Here is a 27,224-nt window from a genome sequence, read left to right on the forward strand (position 1 = left end):
GGTGGGGTAGCCTAGTGGTTAAAGCGTTGGCTCGTCACGCCGAAGACCCGGGTTCGATTCCCCACATGGGCACAATGTGTTAAGCCTATTTCTGGTGTCTCCCGCCGTGATATTGCTGGAATATTGCTAAAAGCGGCGTAAAACTAAACTCAGTCAGTCAGTCAGTCTATATTTGGATGCCCTTGCTTATTAAATATACGGTTGCATAAATTTGGCACGGACTAAAGTGAAATCATGCTTGTCATTAAGGGAAAATTCAATCAACATTTTGACTGACGTTCTAACCTGAATCGGTACTTCTAAATTATTTCAACTCGACATTTTGTTTGTTTTCGCATCTAATTCATGAATTGTTCCTTAAAAGCAACACAAATGGCCTCTGCCACGGTAACGGATTGTAACGGATTGTTTACATGCGGGAAACATGTCATTCGTCACCACTCGCCCCTTTCCGTAACCGCTATTCGGCTTGTCCCGGAATAACACGAGTTGGTCACGAATGGAAACATGTCTGTTGGTACGAAGACATACGGAAACCAACGGAGTTTTCCGAGCAGTTGAAAATAGTTTACATCCGGAGGTCACAGGTCACCCATGTGACCCAGTGTTTAGCTTCTTGAAACGTGTTTGTTCAGTATGATCACGCAACATTGATGCATACATCTTCCTCTTGCATTTTACATTGTTTAGTACGTGGCAGGTGTTTCATAGAAGTACAAACACGTTTAGTTTACCGTTGTCAGTGGTCTGTTTGCTTGTGCAGTGCCGAGTTATTTTTGCAGAACCGAAAGTTGTGTGGTCAGAAAGTTAAAGTCCGCCTAATGGATAACAACGGCGGTAGCGCTGGGTTCAGCTCAAAATCACGAAACCAGAGCCAGTTTGTGAAACAGGAGGTAAGTAGAACACGCAATACTGTTTTACGCCGCACGGGATATGTTACCTACAATCTCTGCTGTAGACGCATATAGAAGACCCCCGTTTTCGGAAGGTAGATACACAACAATTTTATTCAAGTTCGACATGAGATCAAAATAATCAGTTTTCGTACAGAGCCCGCTGGTTTAACCCTCAGCTGAAATCTAATGCATGGTTACCTGTTTACGAGAGAATAACTTCATATCACGAATGCTTATGATCAGGTACCTTTTACCCAATCATAAATTACAGGTATTTGTTAACACACATGATAGTATATTGAAGATTTACTGGTTGCTTAATTCATCTTCAATCTGATTTCGAAAATGCGTGTGTATTATCTTATAGAAACTGGCGGCCAACTTGAAGGATGTGTTTAAAGTAATTCTTTGGTAATAGCCTGGCGTGAATGCTGATATTTAATCATATTTGCAACTCTTAGCAAGGCATTGTGAAATCATGTGAAAAATGATATATTTGTCATGTATTTCTTGTCTGAGATGTCAAGGGGTATTATAGTTTGATATGTTGTTGAAGTACAATATGCAGGATATGTCAAAGTTTCACACAAGATGTTGGTCTAGAGTTACAATATCACCATCTAGTATTGAGCTAGAGGTATCAGTTTTGACCAAGTGAGACCTGCATCACTTTAGACTTCCATTTCTGCGCTACCTGTGAAGGTCCAGGTTAGAATATTGATCTTCAGTAACCCATGCTTGTTGTAAGAGGATACAAACGGGATCGGGTGGTCAGGCTCTCTGACTTGGTTGACACATGTCATCTGTTCCCAATTGCGCAGATCGATGCTCATGCTGTTGATCACTGGATAGTCTGGTCCAGGCTAGTGGTGGTCCGATGAATTGAAATAATCGAAGATTGGTTGCAATGACTTATCGACCAAGCAATCAATCATGTTTTCTCATAATCAAACACAAACAATTTTGGCACACTTGTTTGCATTAACAACATTTTTCAGAAGGTTGGTTTTGTCTGTTACATTTCATAAGTACTACAAGCTCGTTCCTTGTCATGATTGAAATTATCTTAAAGATTCCAGGAAATTTATGCTCCTAACATGCTAGTCCTCCTTTAAAGATGTGAAATTTGTAAATGCATTTTGTGCAATTTGCAAAAAAACACCGAAAGATGTACATGTTTTTTCTATATTTTTTGTGCATTAACAAACATAAACAGGAGAATTTGATAAATCACGCTAACCAATTTTTGTCAGTGATTGATCACTTGTAATGAACCAATCATCAATTGTTAGATTTTAACCAATTCCCAACAATAGTCCAGACTCGATTATTTACAGACCACCACCATATAGCTGGAATATTGCTGGGTGTGGCGTAAAACTAAACTCACTAACCCATTTCTGAGCGATTCAGATTGCAATTATGTCCATTAATTGCTATGACTAGTATGAGTGTGTGGTCAAATCCCAGATGGGACTTAAACCCAGAATCTGTACTTTGTTCAGAAAGTGTAATCCCTAACATATATGTTGCATTTGACCACTTTCTGAAAGACATTGTGTATTCTTGCAGGAAGTTGCCAGGGGGAAATGGCTGTCACTCAGCAACATCACCTATAAAGATCCTCTTGGTCAAGAAAGGTAACCCTGACTGTAAGCCTCATGTAGTCACTAAGTGTACACATACTTGTGTAGAATTGTTGGGAATAAACTATTCAGGTGTGCATCATGTAACTCCACTTGCCAGAATGGGACAACTTCTAAAAAGCCTGATATTCTATATGCCTTTAGGACCCATGCAGATCCAGTTAGATCTGGTTATCAGTAACTCATGCTTGTTACAGGAGGCAACTAACGGGTGGTCAGGCTCGCTGACTTGGTTGACACATGTCATTGTATCCTGATTGGTTAGACTGAAGTTCATGCTGTTGATCACTGGCTTGTCTGGTCCAGACTCGGTCATTTACAGACTGCTTCCATATAGCTGGAATATTGCTGAGTGCGGTGTTAAACAACAAACCAACCAACATGCCTTTAGGAAACGAAGAAAATTCGGAAAACTGCCTCTACTACGTGGCAATGGTGGAATTGTGCCCGATTGTATCCCTGCTGCATTAGGGTTTGACTTTCCATGAACAGATGGTGGTCACAGCAAGGTGGTATGTACATGATGACAGGGTGACATGTTTCAGGGTGTTTACTTGGAGCAAGATGTTGCACACCTGCATAGACAAACACTTAATGTTCACACCACTGTTTTGTGCAGCAGTTTTCAGGGTATGGATAGATGTCATTAAAGTGTTCCCCAACAAAGTTTGCTGGTTATAAGAGGTGTCCACAATTGGGCCAAATGATAAGTGAAAATCAGGAAAGAATAGTTATTATTTTTTTCCTTCCAAATTCAAATGTGTTGCATATATACTACCAATCAAAAGGTTAAACACACTTAAAGCACTCACTATATGTTATGCATACATATATGGTTACATCGAAGATGAATTTCTCCACTTACTTGGAGGAACCAACTGCAAACCTTATGCAGATGAACTGCACGAGGATCATGCATGAAATTGCTGAAAAGCACGTGCAAATATCGTACATGTGAACAGCTATGTTTTGGTGTAAAATTTTGTTTAGAATTCGTCAATTTTCAGTGAGTTTCGTCATTGATTGAACTCATGACAATAATCTTTTTCAACGATACAAATTTGTTTTACAATACATCAGTTCATGTGTAAACAGTACCTTTAAACAGTATGGACTATTTTGCAAAACCTAGTTTAGAACAGTTCACTGAAGTAAGTGGCCACAATTACACTAGTGAGTCTAAAATTTTGATGGGTAGTATATATTATTAGGTGGACAGTTCTTGCTTAAACTATTTGTCAGAGATTTTGTTACTTAAATTATTTGATTGTCTTGAAAGAAGTACATGATAATGATAATTAGGTTACGAAATGATGATATATATTTGTTTGTTTGTTTGTTTGTTGCTGTAAGAATATGGGAATCAGTGTGCAGAACAACGGGCTCCGCGGATGAAGCAGATGGTGAGATTCATGCAGAAGTGTAGGACTTTCAGTTAGCTAGATAAAATAAACAGTCCAGATTTGTGTTTACATTGGCCTTATGTTTTTTGTGCTGTAAACTTTATCCTGTCTTAAACTAAGCAGCCACATTACTGTAAGTGGAATGGTTCATGACATTTGAACCAATAAATGTCAGCCTTCAGTTGCAGCAGTGTGACGTTTTAGAAAAAAGTAGCCTCTGTTTTCTGAAAATGAGAGACAATGTCTCTGATTGGAAGCCCTGTCAAAGGAAGACGAGGTTTAGTTCAGTTGACAGGCTAGTGAAGCTGAAAGATTTTGATTATCTACAACCTGTAATCTGATGGATATTTAGAGAGGGAAACTTTCATTTGCTTCTACTTATCCTCAGGTTGTCCTTACTGTTGATGTATTTCTGAGTCTACACTAACATGTAATGCAGTATGCTCATGGTGTAAGGATGACCCTGAATCATCACAGTTCATCATGGTCAGTCTAATGAAAGTTGTCTAATGCCTGTGACTGTGTATCTGATTCTGTGTTTCTGGTTTCAGCTGTGTTTGTGATCCCAATCTTGAAGAGAACCTTGAAGTATGATTGTGTTATCATGGTGAAACAGTACAGACCTCCGATGAAGGCTTACACGCTAGAGTTCCCAGCAGGTGAGTACAAAGAGCTCTCACAGTGAAACTGTACAGTACCAACCTCCAATGAAGGCTTACACGCTAGAGCTCCCAGCACGTGAGTACAAAGATTTCTCACGGTGAAACTGTACAGTACCAACCTCCAATGAAGGCTTACATGCTAGAGCTCCCAGCAGGTGAGTACAAAGAGCTCTCATGGTGAAACTGTACAGTACCAACCTCCAATGAAGGCTTACACGCTAGAACTCCCAGCAGGTGAGTACAAAGAGCTCTCATGGTGAAACTGTACAGTACCAACCTCCAATGAAGACTTACATGCTAGAGCTCCCAGCAGGTGAGTACAAAGAGCTCTCACTGTGAAACTGTACAGTACCAACCTCCAATGAAGACTTACATGCTAAAGCTCCCAGCAGGTGAGTACAAATAGCTCTCACGGTGAAACTGTACAGTACCAGCCTCCAATGAAGACTTACATGCTAAAGCTCCCAGCAGGTGAGTACAAAGAGCTCTCACTGCGAAACTGTACAGTACCAACCTCCAATGAAGACTATGCTAGAGCTCCCAGCAGGTGAGTACAAAGAGCTCTCATGGTGAAACTGTACAGTACCAACCTCCAATGAAGACTTACATGCTAGAGTTCCCAGCAGGTGAGTACAAAGAGCTCTCACTGTGAAACTGTACAGTACCAACCTCCAATGAAGGCTTACATGCCAGAGTTCCCAGCTGGTGAGTCAGAGAGTTCTCATGATAAAACTGCACAGACCTCTGATGAAGGCACCTGCGAAGACCCAGGTCTTCAGCAACCCATGCATGTCGTAAGAGGTGATTAACGGGATCGGGTGGTCGGGCTTGCTGACTTGGTTGACACATGTCATCATATCCCAGTTGAGTAGATCGATGCTCATGCTGTTGATCACTGGGTAGTCTGTTCCAATCTCGATTATTTAGAGACCACTGGCTTATAGCTGGAATATTGCTGATTGGGGCGTAAAACTAAACTCACTCACTCACTCTGATGAAGGCTTACATGCTAGAGTTCCCAGCTGGTGAGTCAAAGGGTTCTCATAGTGAAACAGTACCGACCTCCGGTGAAGGCTTACATGCATGAGTTCCCAACAGGTAAGTAAGAGGGTTCTTATGGTAAGACAGCAAACCTGACCACCCAATCCTTTTAGGTTCCTCTTGTGACAAGCATGACCAATTCTAACCCGGATCTTCACGGGTATCATGTTGCAGGAACGGTTGTGATGTTGCAGCTCCATGTTGCAGGTTTGGTGGACAAGGGGGAGACCCCGGAGGAGACGGCAGTCAGGGAACTACGTGAGGAGACTGGGTATTCAGGAAAGGTGAAGCACATCTCCCCAGGCAAGTCAGAGGATAGATAGAAGCTCATGCCAGGCAAACAATGTCTGATGAGGTTGTAGTACCTTCCAGAATTCTGTCTAAATATAGCACCCATAACTGCCCATTGTGAATATCAACAGAAACAGTGTAATGCACTTGAAGCACAATAAATAACACTCCCATACAACATTACAGTCAAGTATTCTTCTTATGATGTTTGTGTCTAGTATCTTTTAGGGGAAGTTACTAACCTTTGAATTTCTGTCAACATTGGTTGTTGTCCATGTTATCCACACAGTCTAACACTCCTGCCCCTGAAACCTGAAAATAATTGTAACACTGTACATGGGGTAGAGTGAACTGTACTGCTTCAGTCCATGTATACAAAGCCACTGTGATGCTCTTCTGTGTTTTTCAGCGACCTGCCTTGACCCTGGCATTGGTAACACATCAGTCAGGGTGGTCACAGTAGAGGTGAGTTTGGTCTTTGGTCGGTCAGTCAGTGGAGATACCAGGAATAGCTGGTCTTCAGCTACCTACACTGGTTGTAAGAGGTGACCAGTCAATCAGGTGGTCCTGGGCACCGTTCCTCAAGTGATCGTAGTGCAATGACAGTCATAAGTCTATGAGAGTTACGATCATCTTAGCACTACGATTGCTTTGTGGAAAGGGGCCCTGGTCACTGCTGGCATGAGGTGGTGCTTATAATGTCTCACCCCTGGTTGTCTGGTCTGAGTTTCTTAGATTAGAGGTTGCCGTTCTATCCTTGAAATATTGCTAAATTACTGGTGTTAAACAACACACAGCATGTCTGTGATACGAGTTGACACACATGAGTGAGTTCAGTTTTACGTCGCACTCAGCAATATTCCAGCTATATGGCGGCAGTCTGTAAATAATTGAGTCTGGACCAGACAATCCAGTGATCAACATCTAGAGCATCGACCTGCGGATGACGTGTCAACCAAGTCAGCAAGCCGAAACACCCAATCCCGTTAGTCGCCTCTTACGACAAGCATGGGTTGTTGAAGATTAATTCTAACCCGTATCTTCACAGGTCTGACACACATGACTTTTGGATCTGACATTGGCCAGAAATAATTACCTGAAGGTCAACATGGGATAATATGTCATGTGAAGAGAACAAACTTACTTTTGGCAACTGAGTACTTTAGCTTTAGAGTTACCTCCCTTCCTCTCATAACAGAAATTTCCTCAAAGTCAACTTTTCATGCATTTATCATGGCAGGTTGTCCATCCATCAGTCTGTCGTTGTCTTCTGCACTTTCCACATCTCATCTAAACTGCCTGTCCTATGTATACAAAGTTTTGCTTGAATGGTCTCTGTTATTGTGTCTAAAATGTTTTTCGCAGCATTTCAATCTGATTTTAAAGATGGCTGCTGTGGTGGCCATGTTTTGAAACTTATCAATGGCTTTTATTTGGCTATCCTTTCACATAATGTAATGAAAATTTGATCAGGTGTTGTCACGTTTTGTGTATGTTCCTTCATTTGTGTTATTCTGAATTTTAACCTTGATTCAGCCTTTAGGACGTTTTAGTTGCTGTCGCCAAGGTGACAATGATGTCATGGCCACAAAAATGTGGGGAGCTATGTACCTGTATATTAACCCTATTGAACACCAGCCTGTCACTATGTTTCATCTAGTTATTTGCACAGATGCAATACAAGTTGCATTGAGAGTACATATTTGCATATTGATGCCATTGAAACCAAACCCGACTGCAGTCACCTGTGTATGGATTTTGGACAGGTAAACTACAGGTGTCATTTTGATGAATAGTTTGGTTGGGTTTGTTCTTTAGAATTTTCACAGAAATGTCTTAAATTTAGTGGCTAAAAGTCTGAATAAAACATGACTGTGAAAATAGTGTATCTCTGTCATTAAGACAATTTGATGTAGACGACTATAGTTTGGCATGAAATGCATGTGGACCCGTTTTTTTGTAAATATCTCTTCATCCAATAACCAATCGATCTCAAACTGTGCAAGTGGATGTTTTGTCAGACAACCTAATCACATTGTAAATCACCAATTTTATGCAGTTGTATTAAAGAATCTGTCTATGTAACTCTCAACAAAATAAACAGCAGAACGCAGATGGCTTGCAGAAGGAGGGAGCCAATGACCTGTAACAGCGGCAGTGTTGGGTCATAAAGGGAAATGCATGTGCAGTTCATGATAGTTACCTGTGCTCTGCACAGTGATAGACCGTTTGGATCATTCACATTGACTACTTCTAGCTGTCATCATGAAAGCTTATTCAGATGATGCTAAGCGTTTAATTAGAAATGTGTTGAATTTTTTTTAAAAAGAGAGCAAACGTAGCAAACCGATTTATAAGGTGTCGGATTACATGAAACGTACAACTTTTGCTCTTGGCATGAAAAAGAACATCGTGCTAAAAATTGTGAAAAATAAACCAACAACCAATAAACAAAACCTTGTACAAAAAGGTAGGCATCCAAAGTTAGATTCTTTTGACATCAGGGTCATCAGATATGTCATTCGGCGGCTATTTGCTAGAAATGAACACCTGTCCACAAGAAAGTTAAAACACATCCTTGCAGAGGATCACGACATTAATGTTTCTAGGTTTATGCTAAGCAAACTACTGCTCAAATTTGGATACAAGTACAAGAAGGTAGCAAACCAGAAACTTGTAATGTGTGAGAGATCTGATAATGTGAAAATAAGGTTGACTATGTGAGAGAAATTAAGCAGGCAAGAGAGGATGGGTTCGAACCCATATATCTGGATGAGACCTGGGTCAATGCAAACCATACTGCTGCCAGACAGTGGCTACCCACTGATCCCAGTGATGGTAGGAAAATACCAACAGGCAAAGGTGAACGTTTAATCGTTCTTCATGCTGGTTCCCACCGTGGATTCCTACCTGGGTGTGATCTGGTATTTCGGTCAAAGAGCACAGATGGTAGGGACTATCATACAGAAATGAACTCAACGGTTTTCACACAGTATGTTGAGGAACAATTGTTGCCAGCTCTGCCTTACAAAAGTCTTCTTGTCATGGACAATGCTCCCTATCACAGTGTTCGAGATCCAAACAATAGGTGCCCAACTTCCAATACAAAGAAGTCAGATATGCAGCAATGGCTAACAAATAACAATATACAATTTTCAATTAAGGCCACTAAACCACAGTTGTACTCTTTGATTAAACCTAACAAACCTCCACCCACATATAACATTGACAACATGCTATGCCAACACGGCCATAAGGTCTTGAGATTACCACCGTACTACTGTGATCTCAATCCAATCGAACTTATCTGGGGAGACCTTAAAAGTACAGTGGCCCGGAAAAATCAATTATTCAAGTTGAATGATGTCAAGCACATTGTCAACACTGCTATATGTGACATTGACATTGCACGCTGGCATGCATGTGTTGAACATGTCAAGAAGGTGGAGAAAGAGTACTGGCTCAAAGATGGCTTGAAGGAGCAAACAGTTAATCCAGTTGTCATTCGTCTGGACACTGATGACTCCTCTGTGGAAGAATGGAGTGAACTTGATGAAGTTTAATTCTGTTATTATATTTACAGATAATAATAGTATCCAGCCAGATATGCTCAAAGAAATATAACTTCTTTTAACAGTGACAGCACTGACTAATTCCAACGACTTATAGTGTAACATGAAACACTCATTTCACATAAAATTATCATGAAAATATAAATATTAACTATCTATATGCTTAAAGCTATTAGAAATGCATTGCTTAATTTGGAATGTGAACGACATCAAAACATAACACTTTTGTCTTCATTCTATCTTTTCTTCAATGAGTGTGCATGATTGTGTGTGCTTGTGTCCGAGGAACGGGGCTTTAACAGTTGTTGAGTTCTAACCATAGGTGGTCCGATTAATGATTTAGTGTAAATATACTTTCTGTGTTCTTTAAATGCATTTCCACTTAGGTACTGCATAAACAAAATATCACATTAACGTTACAAATTTAAAGATTTTAACCTACAGAATAATTCTCACTAATGGGTTTTGTGGTTAATGTTGAACAACTCAGAGAAACAAACTCCGTATGATGGTTAACAGTTGGCACCCACCTTACCCTATTCACGACCTGTGACACCTCTTCATACCTGTCACGTGCATAGCTGTCCTACAGTAGTTGGCCAAAAGTCTGTTCGCACCGGTGACGTCACGGCTATTTCTAGCGGAGTCGGGTCCCCTTTTAAAATTCGCGTATCTATGTAAATAATAAAGGTACTCACCTCAAATTTTCAGAATTTAGAGATATGACCCTGTGCTCTTAGGACATCTCGGAGTCGTCTTGGTAAACTGTCATATAGACGACGAATGTAAACGGGACTAAGCCCAGTCCAAATGTCATTCACCACACGGATGAGATCTTGTCTGGAGTTAATGTCACCTAATCTGGCTTTGAGTTGATATTTAACAGTTTTCCATGCATTTTCAATGATATTGAGATCTGGACTTTGTGGGGGCCACGGCAAAGTCGGAATATGATTTTCCTGTTTCCAACGGTTAGCCGAATGGACACATGACAAGGGGCATTGTCTTCTTGGAAAATCCAATTGCGGTTGACAAAATGCCTGGCAACTACAGGCCACAAGTGGTTATCAAGAATGGCAATGTACTTATCAGTGTTCATGTTGCCATCAACGACAGTTAAAGTTCCCACTCCATACGCAGACACACACACCCAAAACATCACTGAAAACTTGATTTCGTTCATGATCGGTACGAACCCCCAAACAATCGGGCGTAACCGCTCATGCGACTTTCTCCACACATAAACTTTTCTGTCTATCCCGATCTGGACTTGTGTCTCATCACTGAAAATGACATTATCCCACTCATTTCTTCCCCAATGCAATTTTGTCCGACAAAATCGAGTCTCTTCTCTCTGTTAACACGAGAAATGGTGATTTTCTTGCTTACCACATGTCTCACGGTACCCCTCAATGAACAATCTTCTTCTGACAGTGCGAAGAAGACAGAGTAGTCTGTCCCTGATTGTTATATTTTGCTGTCAAATCCCCAAGTGTTTGCCGGCGATTTCTTTTCACAAGACGAAAAAGCCGTCGTTAAAGCTTCTTGGTGACGATTTTCGGGGCCACCCACTTCTCGGCAACGATTTAACTGAACCTCGCTCGAAAACGTTTTAAAATTTTCTGAATTGTTCTTGGGTTTATACCTGTCAAATCAGCAATTTTTGTAGCTTGATTGGCCTTGCTGTTTCAAGTCAACAATTAAATTTCTTTGGTCAGGTGTCAATTCTCGGTTGACAGGCGGCATGATAGCAGACGACAAAAATATAAACAAAGCAAGGGAGATAATCGCATATGATCGGTGCTAAACATATTTTGTGACCTGTGAAATTTGTACCCCAAATCACATTACGATTGGTGGCTTATCAGCACGGCGAAACGCTCTCAAAGTCAACCTACCCCTCAAAACATGGGCAACGTAACATGTTTTGCGAACAGACACTGCCGCTGTTACAGGTCATTGGCTCCCTCCTTCTGCAAGCAATCTGCATTCTGCTGTTTATTTTGTTGACAGTTACATAGACAGATTCTTTAATACAACAGCATAAAATTGGTGATTTACAATGTGATTAGGTTGTCTGACAAAACATCCACTTGCACAGTTTGAGATCGATTGGGTCATTGGACGAAGAGATATTTACCCCGTTACACAAAAAACGGGTCCACATGCATTTCATGCCAAACTATAAGTCAGTCTCATTATGTTCAGCGATTGTAGCATGTTGCCATGTGTTGCTGGCATAGATTTGAATGACATTTTTCATATAAGGAATAGAAATATTTAGTTGTTGTCATTTTCAGATTTGCTTATGTTTTTTTGAGTATTCATTGTCTATGTTTTGAACTACTTATGAAACATTATTCAAGAGGAGTTCAAATTTTCACTTTTTTGTTTCTTCAGATTGATGGCGACGAAGATATCAATACATCTCCAAAATCACATCCAGGTAAACCAACTGAGCTAATGCCCTTAATTAGGGGGTATTAAAATGTACTCCCGTTCGTCCGTCCGTCCTTGCATCCGTGCACATTTGCCTTTTCTGGAGCAGAACTTTTAAACCGTTCAATATTTCTTCACCAAACTTGGCACATAGATAGGTCTGGTGGTGTACTGGTACCTTTTGGTAGTTTTGGATTTCTGATTATTATATTTTTTGCGTTTCCATGGCAACAATTATGACTTTGACTGAAATTGGACTTGGTGCTCTTTTCCGCGGAGCAGAACTTTAAAACCGTTCAATATTCCTTTACCAAACTGCATCACCCTGGTGGTGGTGAACTGGTGCATTTTGGTAGTTTTGGATTTGTAAATAAAATATTTCTTGCATTTCCATGGCAACAAGTTTGATTTTGACTGAAATTGGTGTTTTCAGGAGCTAAAACCATTCGATATTTCTTCACCAAACTTGGGACATAGTTAGGTCTGGTGGTTAACTGGTGCCTTTTGGTAGTTTTGGATTTCTGATCATGATATTTTTTGCGTTTCCATGGCAACAAAGATGACTTTGAGTGAAATTGGTGGTAGTGTTCTTTTCGGAGCAGAACTTTAAAACCATTCGATATTTCTTCACCAAACTTGACACATAGATTGGTCTGGTGGTGTACTGACTGGTGCCTTTTGGTAGTTTTGTATTTTTGAAGAAAATATTTTTTGTGTTTCCGTGGCAACAAGTTCGACTTCGACAGAATTTGGTGGTTGTGCTCTTTTCTGGAGCAGAGCTTTAAACCCGATCACTATTTCTTCACCAGACATTCCACATAGATTGGTCTGGTGGTGGTGTACTGGTGCCTTTTGGTAGTTTTGAATTTCTGAATAAAATATTTTTTGGCGTTTCCATGGCAACAAGTTGACTTAGACTGAAATTGGTGGTAGTGCTCTTTTCTGGTGCAGAACTCACCAAACTTGGCACATAGATTGGTCTGATGGTGTACTGGTGGTAGTTTTGGATTTCTGAATAAACATCTTTGCATTTCTATGCTAACAAGTTTGACTTAGACTGAAACTGGTGGTAGTGCTCCTTTCTGGAGCAGAACTTTAAAACCTTTCAATACTCTCCTTCCACTTTTCTATCTATACACCAAAACATTTGACATAATCATAAATAATCATAACTTGTAGACATATTCATGAAGAGTATTTTTTCATTGCGGGAGATATTGATGACTTTGTCTTCTTGTTTGTATTGGGCTGTGAACCCTAGTATGTTTGCAAACATGTAACATGTGCAAGAGGAGTTTGTGACCCTATAACATGTGCAGCACAAGGGGTAGGCTAGTGGACAAAGTGTTTGTGACCCTATAACATGTGCAGCACAAGGGGTAGGCTAGTGGACAAAGTGTTTGAGACCCTATAACATGTGCAGCACAAGGGGTAGGCTAGTGGACAAAGTGTTTGTGACCCTATAACATGTGCAGCACAAGTGGGTAGAAGGGTAGTGGACAAAGTGTTTGTGATAACATGTGCAGCTTTCGAGGTAGGCTAGTGGACAAAGTGTTTGTGACCCTATAACATGTGCCTATAACATGTGCAGCACAAGGGGTAGGCTAGTGGACAAAGTGTTTGTGACCCTACAACATGTGCAGCACAAGGGGTAGGCTAGTGGACAAAGTGTTTGTGACCCTATAACATGTGCAGCACAAGGGGTAGGCTAGTGGACAAAGTGTTTGTGACCCTACAACATGTGCAGCACAAGGGGTAGTCTAGAGGACAAAGTGTTGGCTGTTGACCAGATTTTATTCCCCATGTACAGTGTGTGTGGTTTAATTCTGTCTTTTGAGGCATAGCAATTTTTATATTTGAGAACATGGATTTCATGCAAAGAACACTTTGTTATATATGGAATACTGATTAAAATGGCATTAAACTCAGTCATTCACTCACTAACTCATGCAAATATAACAATTTATGAATTGTAACATAGTGATATATATAGAACTGATTGATTGATTAGTGCTGATGTAACCTGTTTCCATGAATACAGCATTGATGTTGTCTGTTTGTCTTTCATGTACTTCATCAACATCATCAGAGGAGTCAGGTAAGCAGCTCTTGTCCATAGCAATGTTCAGTTAGTAATTCAGTTTAGTAGATATTCATTTTGTATCCCCAACTTGGCTTTTATGCAGGGTATTAAAATGGACCCTGTTCGGCGTATATGCAAGGTCCGTCCGTCCGTCCACATTTGTCTTTTCCGGAGCAGAACTCTAAAAGCATTCGATATTTCTTCACCAAACTTGGCACATACATTGATCTGGGGGTGACTGGTGCCTTTTGGTAGTTTTGGAATTCTGAATAAAATATTTTTGGCGTTCCCATGGCAACAAGTTCGACTTAGACTGAAATTGGGGGTCGTGCTCTTTTCCGGAGCAGAACTCTAAAACCCTTCACTATTTCTTCACCAAACTTAGCACATACATAGATCTGGTGGTGTGCTGGTGCCTTTTGGTAGTTTTGGAATTCTGAATAAAATATTGTTGGCGTTTCTATGGCAACAAGTTCGACTTAGACTGAAATTGGTGGTAGTGCTCTTTTCCGGAGCAGAACTCTAAAACTGTTCACTATTTCTTCACCAAACTTGGCACATACATAGATCTGGTGGTGTACTGGTGCCTTTTGGTAGTTTTGGAATTCTGAATAAAATATTGTTGGCGTTTCTATGGCAACAAGTTCGACTTAGACTGAAATTGGTGGTAGTGCTCTTTTCTGGTGCAGAACTCTAAAAACGTTCAATGTGTGTTTCTTCACCAAACTTAGCACATAGATTGGTCTGGTGGTGTACTGGTGCCTTTTGGTAGTTTTGGAATTCTGAATAAAATATTGTTGGCGTTTCTATGGCAACAAGTTCGACTTAGACTGAAATTGGTGGTAGTGCTCTTTTCCAGAGCAGAACTCTAAAACCGTTCTCTATTTCTTCACCAAACTTAGCACATAGATCGGTCTGGTTGTGTACTGGTGCCTTTTGGTAGTTTTGGAATTCTGAAGAAAAATATTGTTGGCGTTTCTATGGCAACAAGTTCGACTTAGACTGAAATTGGTGGTAGTGCTCTTTTCCAGAGCAGAACTCTAAAACCGTTCTCTATTTCTTCACCAAACTTAGCACATAGATCGGTCTGGTTGTGTACTGGTGCCTTTTGGTAGTTTTGGATTTTTAGAATAAAATATTTTTGGCATTTCCATGCCAACAAGTTTGACTTAGACTGAAATTGGTGGTTGTGCTCTTTTCCAGAGCAGAACTCTAAAACCGTTCTCTATTTCTTCACCAAACTTAGCACATACATAGATCTGGTGGTGTACTGGTGCCTTTTGGTAGTTTTGGAATTCTGAATAAAATATTGTTTTTCCGGAGCAGAACTCAAAAACCGCTTTGATATTTTTTAACCAAAATTGGTAGATATGTCAAAAATAACCTAAGGTGGTGCCTTTTGCTATTTACAGATAATTGTCATTTTTATTTTTCTCGGTTTCCATGGAAACGCTTTTGGACTTAGTCTTAAAGAAGGGTGGGCTTAAGCTTCCGGAGCATAACTCAAGAACCATTCAATATTTTTCAACAAAACTTGGTAGATATATCAAACAGATCCTAAAGTTGTGCCTTTTGCTATTTGCAGATTTTGGCATTTTTATTTTTCCCGGTTTCCATGGAAACGATTCGACTTAATCCCAAAAGTGAGGGGTGGGCTTCGCTTCCTCGAGCATAACTCAAGAACCGCTCAATATTTTTCAACAAAACTTGGTAGATGTATGAAACAGAACCTTAAGTGGTGCCTTTTGCTATTTGCAGATTTTTGGCATTTTTATTTTTCTTGGTTTCCATGGAAACATTTTGGACTTAGTCTCAAAAAGTAAGGATTGCTTTCGTTTCCGGAGCACAACTCAAAAACCGTATAATATTTTTCAACAAAACTTGGTAGATATATCAAACAGATCCTAAAGTTGTGCCTTTTGCTATTTACAGATTTTTGGCATTTTTATTTTTCCCGGTTTCCATGGAAATGATTCGGACTTAATCCCAAAAGTGAGGGGTGGGCTTCGTTTCCGGAGCATAACTCAAGAACCGTTCAATATTTTTCAACAAGACTTGGTAGATATATCAAACAGAACCTTAAGTGGTGCCTTTTTGCTATTTGCAGATTTTTGGTATTTTTATTTTTCCGGTTTCCATGGAAACGATTCGACTTAATCCCAAAAGTGAGGGGTGGGCTTCTGCTTCGGAGCATAACTCAAGAACCGCTCAATATTTTTCAACAAAACTTGGTAGATGTATGAAACAGAACCTTAAGTGGTGCCTTTGCTATTTGCAGATTTTGGCATTTTATTTTTCTTGGTTTCCATGGAAACATTTTGGACTTAGTCTCAAAAGTAAGGATTGCTTTCGCTTTCGGAGCACAACTCAAAACCGTGATAATATTTTTCAACAAAACTTGGTAGATATATCAAACAGATCCTAAAGTTGTGCCTTTTGCTATTTGCAGATTTTGGCATTTTTATTTTTCCCGGTTTCCATGGAAACGATTCGACTTAATCCCAAAAGTGAGGGGTGGGCTTCGCCTCGAGCATAACTCAAGAACCGCTCAATATTTTTCAACAAAACTTGGTAGATGTATGAAACAGAACCTTAAGTGGTGCCTTTGCTATTTGCAGATTTTGGCATTTTTATTTTTCTTGGTTTCCATGGAAACATTTTGGACTTAGTCTCAAAAAGTAAGGATTGCTTTCGCTTTCCGAGCACAACTCAAAACCGTGATAATATTTTTTCAACAAAACTTGGTAGATATATCAAACAGATCCTAAAGTTGTGCCTTTGCTATTTGCAGATTTTGGCATTTTTATTTTTCCCGGTTTCCATGGAAACGATTCGACTTAATCCCAAAAGTGAGGGGTGGGCTTCGCTTTCCGGAGCATAACTCAAGAACCGCTCAATATTTTTCAACAAGACTTGGTAGATATATCAAACAGAACCTTAAGTGGTGCCTTTTGCTATTTGCAGATTTTGGTATTTTTATTTTTCCGGTTTCCATGGAAACGATTCGGACTTAATCCCAAAAGTGAGGGGTGGGCTTCGCTCTCGAGCATAACTCAAGAACCGCTCAATATTTTTCAACAAAACTTGGTAGATGTATGAAACAGAACCTTAAGTGGTGCCTTTTGCTATTTGCAGATTTTGGCATTTTTATTTTTCTTGGTTTCCATGGAAACATTTTGGACTTAGTCTCAAAAGTAAGGATTGCTTTCGCTTCGGAGCACAACTCAAAAACCGTGATAATATTTTTCAACAAAACTTGGTAGATATATCAAACAGATCCTAAAGTTGTGCCTTTTGCTATTTGCAGATTTTTGGCATTTTTATTTTTCCGGTTTCCATGGAAACGATTCGACTTAATCCCAAAAGTGAGGGGTGGGCTTCGCTTCCAGAGCACAACTCAAAACCTCTCTATATCTTTCAGCAAAACTTGGCAGATATGTGAGGCAGATCTTGAAGTGGTGCCTTTGCTATTTGCAGATATTTGTGATTTATTATTTTCTGTTTCCATGGAAATGATTCGGACTTAGTCTCAAAAAGGAAGGGATGGGTTTCGCTTTCGAACACAACTGGAAAACTTCTTAATATCTTTCAGCAAAACTTGGCAGATATGTCAGGCAGATGCCAAAGTGGTGCCTTTGCTATTTGCAGATATTTGTGATTTATTATTTTCTCAGTTTCCATGAAAACAATTTGGACTTAGTCTCAAAAGGGAGGGGTAGGTTTTGTTTCCTCGAGCACAACGCCGAAAACTTCTTAATATCTTTCAGCAAAACTTGGCAGATATGTGAGGCAGATCCCAAAGTGGTGCCTTTTGCTATTTGCAGATTTTTGTCATTTATTTTTTTCATGATTTCCATGGAAACGATTTGCACTTAGTCTAAAATCAAGCTGGACTTTAAGTAACTGTCAGATGATTTGTTCTTTCAAAGATATGGGGGCCGGGGGGATATGTCATCTTCTGATGACTCTTGTCTTTTCCGGAGCAGAACTCTAAAAGCATTCGATATTTCTTCACCAAACTTGGCACATACATTGATCTGGGGGTGACTGGTGCCTTTTGGTAGTTTTGGAATTCTGAATAAAATATTTTTGGCGTTCCCATGGCAACAAGTTCGACTTAGACTGAAATTGGGGGTCGTGCTCTTTTCCGGAGCAGAACTCTAAAACCCTTCACTATTTCTTCACCAAACTTAGCACATACATAGATCTGGTGGTGTACTGGTGCCTTTTGGTAGTTTTGGAATTCTGAATAAAATATTGTTGGCGTTTCTCATGGCAACAAGTTCGACTTAGACTGAAATTGGTGGTAGTGCTCTTTTCAGAGCAGAACTCTAAAACTGTTCACTATTTCTTCACCAAACTTGGCACATACATAGATCTGGTGGTGTACTGGTGCCTTTTGGTAGTTTTGGAATTCTGAATAAAATATTGTTGGCGTTTCTATGGCAACAAGTTCGACTTAGACTGAAATTGGTGGTAGTGCTCTTTTCTGGTGCAGAACTCTAAAAACGTTCAATGTGTATTTCTTCACCAAACTTAGCACATAGATTGGTCTGGTGGTGTACTGGTGCCTTTTGGTAGTTTTGGAATTCTGAATAAAATATTGTTGGCGTTTCTATGGCAACAAGTTCGACTTAGACTGAAATTGGTGGTAGTGCTCTTTTCCAGAGCAGAACTCTAAAACCGTTCTCTATTTCTTCACCAAACTTAGCACATAGATCGGTCTGGTTGTGTACTGGTGCCTTTTGGTAGTTTTGGATTTTTAGAATAAAATATTTTTGGCATTTCCATGCCAACAAGTTTGACTCAGACTGAAATTGGTGGTAGTGCTCTTTTCCGGAGCAGAACTCTAAAACCGTTGAATATTTCTTCACCAAATTTGGCACATACATAGATCTGGTGGTGTACTGGTGCCTTTTGGTAGTTTTGGAATTCTGAATAAAATATTTTTGGCGTTTCCATGGCAACAAGTTCGACTTAGACTGAAATTGGTGGTAGTGCTCTTTTCCAGAGCAGAACTCTAAAACCGTTCACTATTTCTTCACCAAACTTAGCACATATATTGGTCTGGTGGTGTACTGGTGCCTTTTGGTAGTTTTGGAATTCTGAATAAAATATTTTTGGCGTTTCTATGGCAACAAGTTCGACTTAGACTGAAATTGGTGGTAGTGCTCTTTTCCAGAGCAGAACTCTAAAACCCTTCACTATTTCTTCACCAAACTTAGCACATACATAGATCTGGTGGTGTACTGGTGCCTTTTGGTAGTTTTGGAATTCTGAATAAAATATTGTTGGCGTTTCTATGGCAACAAGTTCGACTTAGACTGAAATTGGTGGTAGTGCTCTTTTCCAGAGCAGAACTCTAAAACTGTTCACTATTTCTTCACCAAACTTGGCACATAGATAGATCTGGTGGTGTACTGGTGCCTTTTGGTAGTTTTGGAATTCTGAATAAAATATTTTTGGCGTTTCTATGGCAACAAGTTCGACTTAGACTGAAATTGGTGGTAGTGCTCTTTTCCAGAGCAGAACTCTAAAACCGTTCACTATTTCTTCACCAAACTTAGCACATAGATAGGTCTGGTGGTGTACTGGTGCCTTTTGGTAGTTTTGGAATTCTGAATAAAATATTTTTGGCATTTCCATGGCAACAAGTTTGACTTAGACTGAAATTGGTGGTAGTGCTCTTTTCCGGAGCAGAACTCTAAAACCGTTCATATTTCTTCACCAAACTTGGCACATAGATAGATCTGGTGGTGTACTGGTGCCTTTTGGTAGTTTTGGAATTCTGAATATATTTTTGGCGTTTCTATGGCAACAAATTGACTTAGACTGAAATTGGTGGTAGTGCTCTTTTCCAGAGCAGAACTCTAAAACCGTTCACTATTTCTTCACCAAACTTGGCACATAGATTGGTCTGGTGGTGTACTGGTGCCTTTTGGTAGTTTTGGATTTTTAGAATAAAATATTTTTGGCATTTCCATGCCAACAAGTTTGACTTAGACTGAAATTGGTGGTTGTGCTCTTTTCCGGAGCAGAACTCTAAAATCGTTCACTATTTCTTCACCAAACTTAGCACATAGATTGGTCTGGTGGTGTACTGGTGCCTTTTGGTAGTTTTGGAATTCTGAATAAAATATTTTTGGCATTTCCATGGCAAGAAGTTTGACTTGGACTAATATTGGTGATAGTGCTCCTTTCTGGAGCAGAACTTTAAAAACCTTTCACTGCTCTCCTTCCACTTTTCTATATACACACCTAAATATTTGACATAATCATAACTCGTAGACATAATCATGAAGAGTATTTTGCCATTGCGGGGGATATTGATGACTTTGTCTTCTTGTTACTTTTTATCTTCCATCTACCAATAGGGAAACTTTCAGTTTGCTTGCAGTTGTAAATACTGAGTTTCTCACCAGACTGAAAGTGAAGTAAGTTTATGTCACGCTGTGACAACAGAGCAGCCATATTGAAAACGTCATATTTAGCATGTGTCATGGTGTCTCAGGATCGAAAGTAGCAATGTGCTGGACTACACACAATGTCATATAGAAAGTGAGGTGAGGTGAAATTGGGTTTAACGTCGTGCTTGAGAATATTTTGCTCATATGACGATGTGCATGCATGTGTATGTGTATGTGCGGCTGCTTGTACTAGCCCAGACTGAAGCTGGTTTTATAGTGCTAGCCCACTGAGATACCATGCCGCAGTGAAGCATGAATACCCCACTCAGACACATTATACTGACTCCGAGCTGACCAGTCTTTGTTGTACCCATTAATGCCGAGAGCCAGGCAGGGACCAACAAGTACCATATTTTAACGTCTTTTGGTATGACGCGGTCGGGGATTGAACCCACGACCTTCCGCTCTCCGGGCGGACGCTCTAACCACTACACCACGGAGGCGGTCTCATATAGAAAGTGGTGAAATGTAACATGTTATATTGGGGATTGAACTTTCTGAGTAAAGTACAGATTTTAGACTGTAATCCCAAATTTAACTGATGTTAATATATAAAATGTCATACTATAGTACTGTCGGAAATAGAAAAAAACTGTTTTTAGGCTCTTACTCTGTATCCCTAAAATTTACATAACTGCAAATAGCATATGTCCAAAAACCCACTTCGGCCTAACTTGGCATTCAGTGGGATGCGTAATAGGATATCCAGAAAAGCATGTTTACTCGTAAAATCGGGCAAAAATACAAATAGCTGCTGAAAACAATAGATCGGACTATAGATGGCAATTAGGTCGCTCAGCCAGGTATGACAACGGACCGTCGACTCACCTGGCATGAAATGCATGTGCTGCCTACAGGCGTCCAAGGGGTCATCTCAAAGTTATTTTGTGCTTTTTCATGTGTGTTGACTATGCCTCATCTATTGATTAACAGCCTAAGTGTCTTTCTTTCATAAAGTTTATGTTGAGATATGTAAAAGAGTTTGATACCTGATAACCATAGAAACGCATCGTATTAAATGTCTCAAAATATATTGGTGGCATGACCACCCGATCGCGAAGATCGACAGGACTGGATATTATTTGTAAATTGTTATGACACACCGTGTACTTCCCCAGTATAATTGCCCTAAAGGATTATCGTATCTTAGCTGATATGTCTATCCCCAAGCCCAACTCCAAAGATTGTCGCCGACACCCGTCCAGGTTTTGCTTTTGAGACGAACCCTCCTATCTGTTTCTTTTTATAGTGACAGTGAGACTCCATGGTAGCTACATCCTTAATAGTTTCAGCATGAAAGTTATTATTTTTTACGCCAGCTACCGTTTATAATGAAGCTACGTCTGATTTCAAATTGGTCACTTAAAAAGTGTCCTTTATAATACAATATCGTCGCACACTAATTTGCATACAGCCATGGTCTGTTCCAAATAATTCGTTTTGGACTTAGAAAAAAATCGCATTGCTCATTTCTGCACTAATCTCTCCTCAGTAAAGTCCTTTTTCTACGTGTCTTGTGTCCCTACCATTGAGACTGTAGTTAGGCCGAACTTAGTTTAAGAGATATTTCACACTTGCACATATCAACTACATCAATTGTAGAGATAAATGAGAAAATACAGTTTTTTTCTATTTCCGACAGTACTATAGTGCATTTGGATGTTTTGTATTGAACGAGAAGATGTCATGGGAGCAGGGAAACAACGAGTTCGAAGAACGAATTGTTTCTCTGCAACCATGACATCTTCAAGATATGACTTGAGTAATCTCTGTTGGAAGAGAATGTGGGGCACGGTGGGCGAGCTGGCTAAGACGCCAGGCTAGTAATCAAGCGAGGTTGAGGTGTCGGGATCGAGCCCACCTGTGACCGAGTGTAAGAACCTTGGAGTCAACTCTGTGTGCAGACTCTTTAAGTATTGTCACAACCCCTAGTGTACAGTACACAACCCTGTGCACTTAAAAGAACCCACGAATCCGTTGGTATATGACCAGATGGTGGCCACGTGAATACGTGCAAACACCTAGTTACGGGTACAGCAACGTGCAGTGAACTTGGACAAAGTACTGTGACTATGTGTCCCAGTCCACCCAGCTGTGAATGGGTACCTCGTTAGGATGAGAAAGCCACACTAACTCGGTGCGCCTAGTGGCTGCAAGAGTTGTATACTCCCCAGGGAGTTGAGATTTATAATATGATGTGAAGTTGAGATTGACATCCAATGATCAAGGGAACAACTACCAGCGCCTTGAGCATGCACTAGTTGCCTGGATATGTGCGCTATATAAATATCCAATAATAAAAATAAATAAATAATGTATACTTGTATGCATATGTTGTCAGATGAACATCAGGTGAGAATGTTTGTTGAGAAGAAATTTCTGTTACTACCTAATCATGTTTACTCCTGTATAACCTTGTTACTTTAAACTAATAGGAATATTCAGGTGAGACACAGAGCCTCGATACAGAGCCTTAGACAGGAAATTATCATTTCAAGGTGACCAAACTGAAGATAGGTCATAGCTTCTCCCAGTACTCTCTCTCTCTTAGTACATCTCCCATACATGTCTCTCTGTACTGATTGTTTCAGAATTCATAGACGTCCTTGTTGTCCCGATGGAGGAACTGCTCAATAAGTTGAATGGTATGTGATTTAGTATTGGATTATTTGTGAGATTTGTATTGATGACAGGATTCTTTCCCCCAACTATCCTTCAAAAATATCATTTGTACATCGCTGCATTGAATACAATTAAACACATTTCACACCAAAGAACCCTATATTTCAAATCCCAGTTAAACTAAGTATATTGAGGGAAAACAAAAACTGCTTCTGTTGATACAGAGTGGAGGTGCCCCCACGCACCTTCCAGAGTTGTGTCCCCTTGCTGAGCTGTGCCAAGCACCACCCCCACCCACCCCACCCCAACCCTAACTACAGTGCCACAATACCTGCATAGCTCTGGTTGAAGTTACATATTTTTATTACCTACAAGGGCAAAAATATTGGGGTTCACATTTTTCATACGATGCAATAGGGTAAAATCACTTTGTCATGGTCACGTGACGTCAAGAACAATGCTATGACATCACGTTTCTTCTGTGACATTGAGTTCTACATGCGGCGACGGCGGGTAGCCAGCCTATGTTTGAAAGTAGATTTGGGTTTATAATCCTCAATTTGACGACTTCAGTAATAAACAGAATATCATATTCGTGCCCATATCATACTATGTTTACGGCACTTGTGCCTAAATATCGGTATATCCCTCGCTCTCGTTCAGAAAATACCAACATTTAGGCACTCATGTATTATACATAGTGTGGCATGGGCACTCATATGATATCCTCTATGTACAATGTGTTGGATATAGCTTGCTACTATATAGGTAACTTGTGTGAAGTCATTTCTGGTGTCCTTCGTAGTTGTATTGCTGAATATTGCTGACAGCTCTCACTCACCAGTCCTTACATTTCCTTGTTTCAGAGATGGCCAGTGCTGGTGTGGTAATCGACTCTCGAGTGTATACCTACGCTGTTGCCATGGAACAAACACGGAAAGTAAAGAAAGTAGTGCCCTAAATGTCATGTCGTGTCAACTGCTGCCATCTCTGACTTTGCCTGGAGCCACTGTAATATCCAACATGGAGCCAGAGCTAGTATATGTTGATGGTACTGAGATGATGATTCCTGTTGAGGTCTGAGTCATCACAGCTGTACATGGTTAAGTGGATATATTCAGTGGTTAAGTTCCACTAAACACTCATAAAAAGGGAAAACAATTCATATAAAATGCAATTTGCACATTTTGTCGAGGAATATATATGCAACATTTATTTGTGATTGCGCTTTCTCAGTAAAGTACAAATTTTAGTACTTTTGTAGGGTTGAGTCCCATCCGGGATTCGAACCCACACTCTCAGTCAGGCACCCAATGGCCAGCACACAATGTCAGCCATCTAACCCAAGTGGAAGCTGCAGTGACTGAGAGAGTGAGATCGCTGACTCAACGTAACAATGTACAAGACAGTACTTAACTAAGAAAATGTAATCCCACATACAACATGTTACATTTGACATCTTTCTATTCATGTGGAGATATTGTGGAAAAACTGCCATCAAAACATTATTTCTTGCAGACTTAAGGCTGTTGTCTGATATTTTTTGGCCTATTTAGACTTGGGGTCTTTTTTCATAAACATCATTAGGGGTAATTATGTGGATCATATTCGAACACCATCACCAGAATACCCAGTACAAATTTCATAGAGTTATTGCCCTTGTTTTGTCCGTTGGTCCATTTTTCAGGGATGGCAATTTTCTGCTGATCCGTGGATTTCTGCCGATTTTATTTCAAATTGATCAATTCAAAAACCCCATTCGGTGACACAATATTAGGTTTTCAGCTGAAAATAGATTTTCCTGTTGCCATCCCCCGATGTTTGGAATGTAATAGAGATAACATATTGAATTTAGTGATCAATGTTATATGAAAAGTAAAATGTACAGAGTTATGTTACCAGTGATCCTGCCCAGTCAAAGTTTGTTTATAGATGGTAAGGTCATCGATGAGTTTATCGTCTTATTTTTATCGTGTATGTAACTATTTTGCTCCAAATTATTTTCAGTGTCTCAGCTCATTGTTTGTTAGTGATATTTCATTGTTATTTTACTTGTTAAAGTTTCCATAGTTAAAATGAAGACACAATTCAAGGAACACCTAAGTGTCAGTTTGGATCCCTATGAAACTAGATGTTTTACACCACTTCACACTAACACTAACCTGATCAAACAGGTTATGTGCTGCCTTGCAAGCTCAAAGAAATCCCTGTTTGTGTGACACTCATTATTCCATTGTATTAGAAAATTTGATTAAACACATGATTCAGTCTAGTTCCGAAGCAAATGTCAAGGAAATCAACATTTGATTCATAGTCGACCAATAAACACATTTCACCACAGACAGGTGTGGCTCATGTTTTTCATTCAGCAGAACGGTCATTGCCATGTGAGTTATACAACTAGAGGGAGGGTGGACACCCATGTCATGTCATGTCATGTACTAAACAACTGGATGTATGTACGACATGACATGGATGTCCATTCACTCAGTGGTTGGTAGTTTGTTGTTTAACCCCAAACTCAGCAATATTCCAGCTGTGCAGTGTGTATGTAAGTCTGGACCAGACAATCCAGTGATCAACATCATGAGCATCGATGTAAACATTTGGGATACGATGGTATGTAATGTGGAGTGAGTGTACACCTGCTGCTTCAGGTGTGAGATTCTGGACAGCAGGACACACCTAGAGCATGGCTGTGATTTACACCTGGAAATAAGTCTCCATTCCTGTGAAGGCCACTGCAGACAGGGCTTATGTACATGTTTGTTAGACACTAATCGTATCCTGAAGAAACACATTTTCATTATTTTATAAGTGTACTCGGCTAGGTGAAACAAAATCCCTCCTCCAAGGGATATGTGCACACAAGCAATGATAAAGCCCCACTGTCGTGTTTAGATGAATTGGACGAAAACACTCTGTGCTGTAAATGCTTTAAGAACCGGTTCTGTGTATTAAAATGGTAACTGTAACGTATTTACTCTGATTGAAACAAAAACAGAACTGAAATTGAAATTTCTTAATTTAACATGAATATGAATAGTGCCTGAAAGTAAGGTCATCTCCAATAATGATTGTTGTGATTGTATGACCCACCAGTCTGATTGTAACACAGTTCTCCAATAATGATTGTTGTGATTGTATGACCCACCAGTCTGATTGTAACACAGTTCTCCAATAATGATTGTTGTGATTGTATGACCCTCCAGTTACCTGGTTTCGCCACCCCTCGCACCCTAATGTATACTACCCATCAAAAGTTTAGACTCACCTAAAGCACTCGCTATATGTTGTGTGTGTGTGTGGTTATGTCGACGATGTGTGTGTGTGGTTACATGGACATCGACGATGAATTTCTCTACTAACTTGTTACATCGACGATGAACTTGTTGGAACCAACTGCAAACTCTATGCAGATGAATTGTCCACGAGGATCATGCAACAAATTGCCCAAAAAGCATGTGCAAATATCATTCATGTGAACAGATGCTTAATTTGTTTTGGTTCATGTAAAAGGTTTTGCAAAATCAAGTTAAGAAATTCGCCAATTTTCACTAGTGAGTCTAAGTAGATTTTCATCATTTACTGGAACTCATGACACTTGCGCCAATCAGATTTTAAACAGTTAGTTACGAGATTTGTTTTACAATGCATTAGTTCTTGTAAACAATACCTTTTGCAAAATCAGCATTAGCGTGCTTTACATGTGAATTCCAGCAGTTTAGAACAGTTGACCGAATAGTGTGATCTCACAAGTGGCTGACCACACACAGATACTAGTAGTGTGATCTAGTGAGTCTAAGTAGTATATATCTGATCTCCTCAGTTGATCTCCTCGCCGGAAACCTCTGATATTTCTCCATGAACAGATCAATTCCTGCAGATTTTAAACATGAACAGCTAGTAGTGGTCGTTAGTTCGAAAATGACGATCTCAAGATTGTCGTCAAGATGATCTCACATTCGAACAGAACAGATACTCGACACAGTAGTGTGATCTCACATTCGGAACAGATACTAATATGGTGTGATCTCACATTCGGAACAGATACTAGTAGTGTGATCTCACATTCGGAACAGATACTAGTAGTGTGATCTCA

At 39.9% G+C, this 27,224-nt stretch overlaps 1 protein-coding gene across 1 annotated transcript; it reads left to right on the forward strand.

Annotated features, from left to right (window-relative positions):
• The first annotated feature begins 597 nt into the window (after positions 1-597).
• LOC124281969 (ADP-sugar pyrophosphatase-like) lies at positions 598-25,462 on the forward strand. Its single transcript, XM_046717974.1, has 10 exons — positions 598-893; positions 2,469-2,536; positions 3,896-3,945; positions 4,497-4,604; positions 5,856-5,951; positions 6,349-6,404; positions 11,912-11,957; positions 14,040-14,048; positions 23,092-23,145; positions 23,989-25,462. The coding sequence occupies exons 1-10, from the start codon at positions 654-656 to the stop codon at positions 24,081-24,083; spliced, it is 822 nt and encodes a 273-aa protein (XP_046573930.1). The 5' UTR covers positions 598-653; the 3' UTR covers positions 24,084-25,462.
• Positions 25,463-27,224: the final 1,762 nt, after the last annotated feature.

Source organism: Haliotis rubra, unplaced genomic scaffold, assembly GCF_003918875.1.
Source record: "Haliotis rubra isolate DU_JTF1 unplaced genomic scaffold, ASM391887v1 Scf291, whole genome shotgun sequence".
Lineage (NCBI taxonomy): Eukaryota > Metazoa > Mollusca > Gastropoda > Lepetellida > Haliotidae > Haliotis > Haliotis rubra.

Coding starts and splice junctions, on each gene's coding strand:
- LOC124281969 (XM_046717974.1), top strand. CDS start 654: ATGCATACATCTTCCTCTTGCATTTTACATTGTTTAGTACGTGGCAGG. Junction 3,946..4,496: donor CTCCGCGGATGAAGCAGATG/GTGAGATTCATG, acceptor TTCTGGTTTCAG/CTGTGTTTGTGATCCCAATC. Junction 23,146..23,988: donor ACTGCTCAATAAGTTGAATG/GTATGTGATTTA, acceptor TCCTTGTTTCAG/AGATGGCCAGTGCTGGTGTG.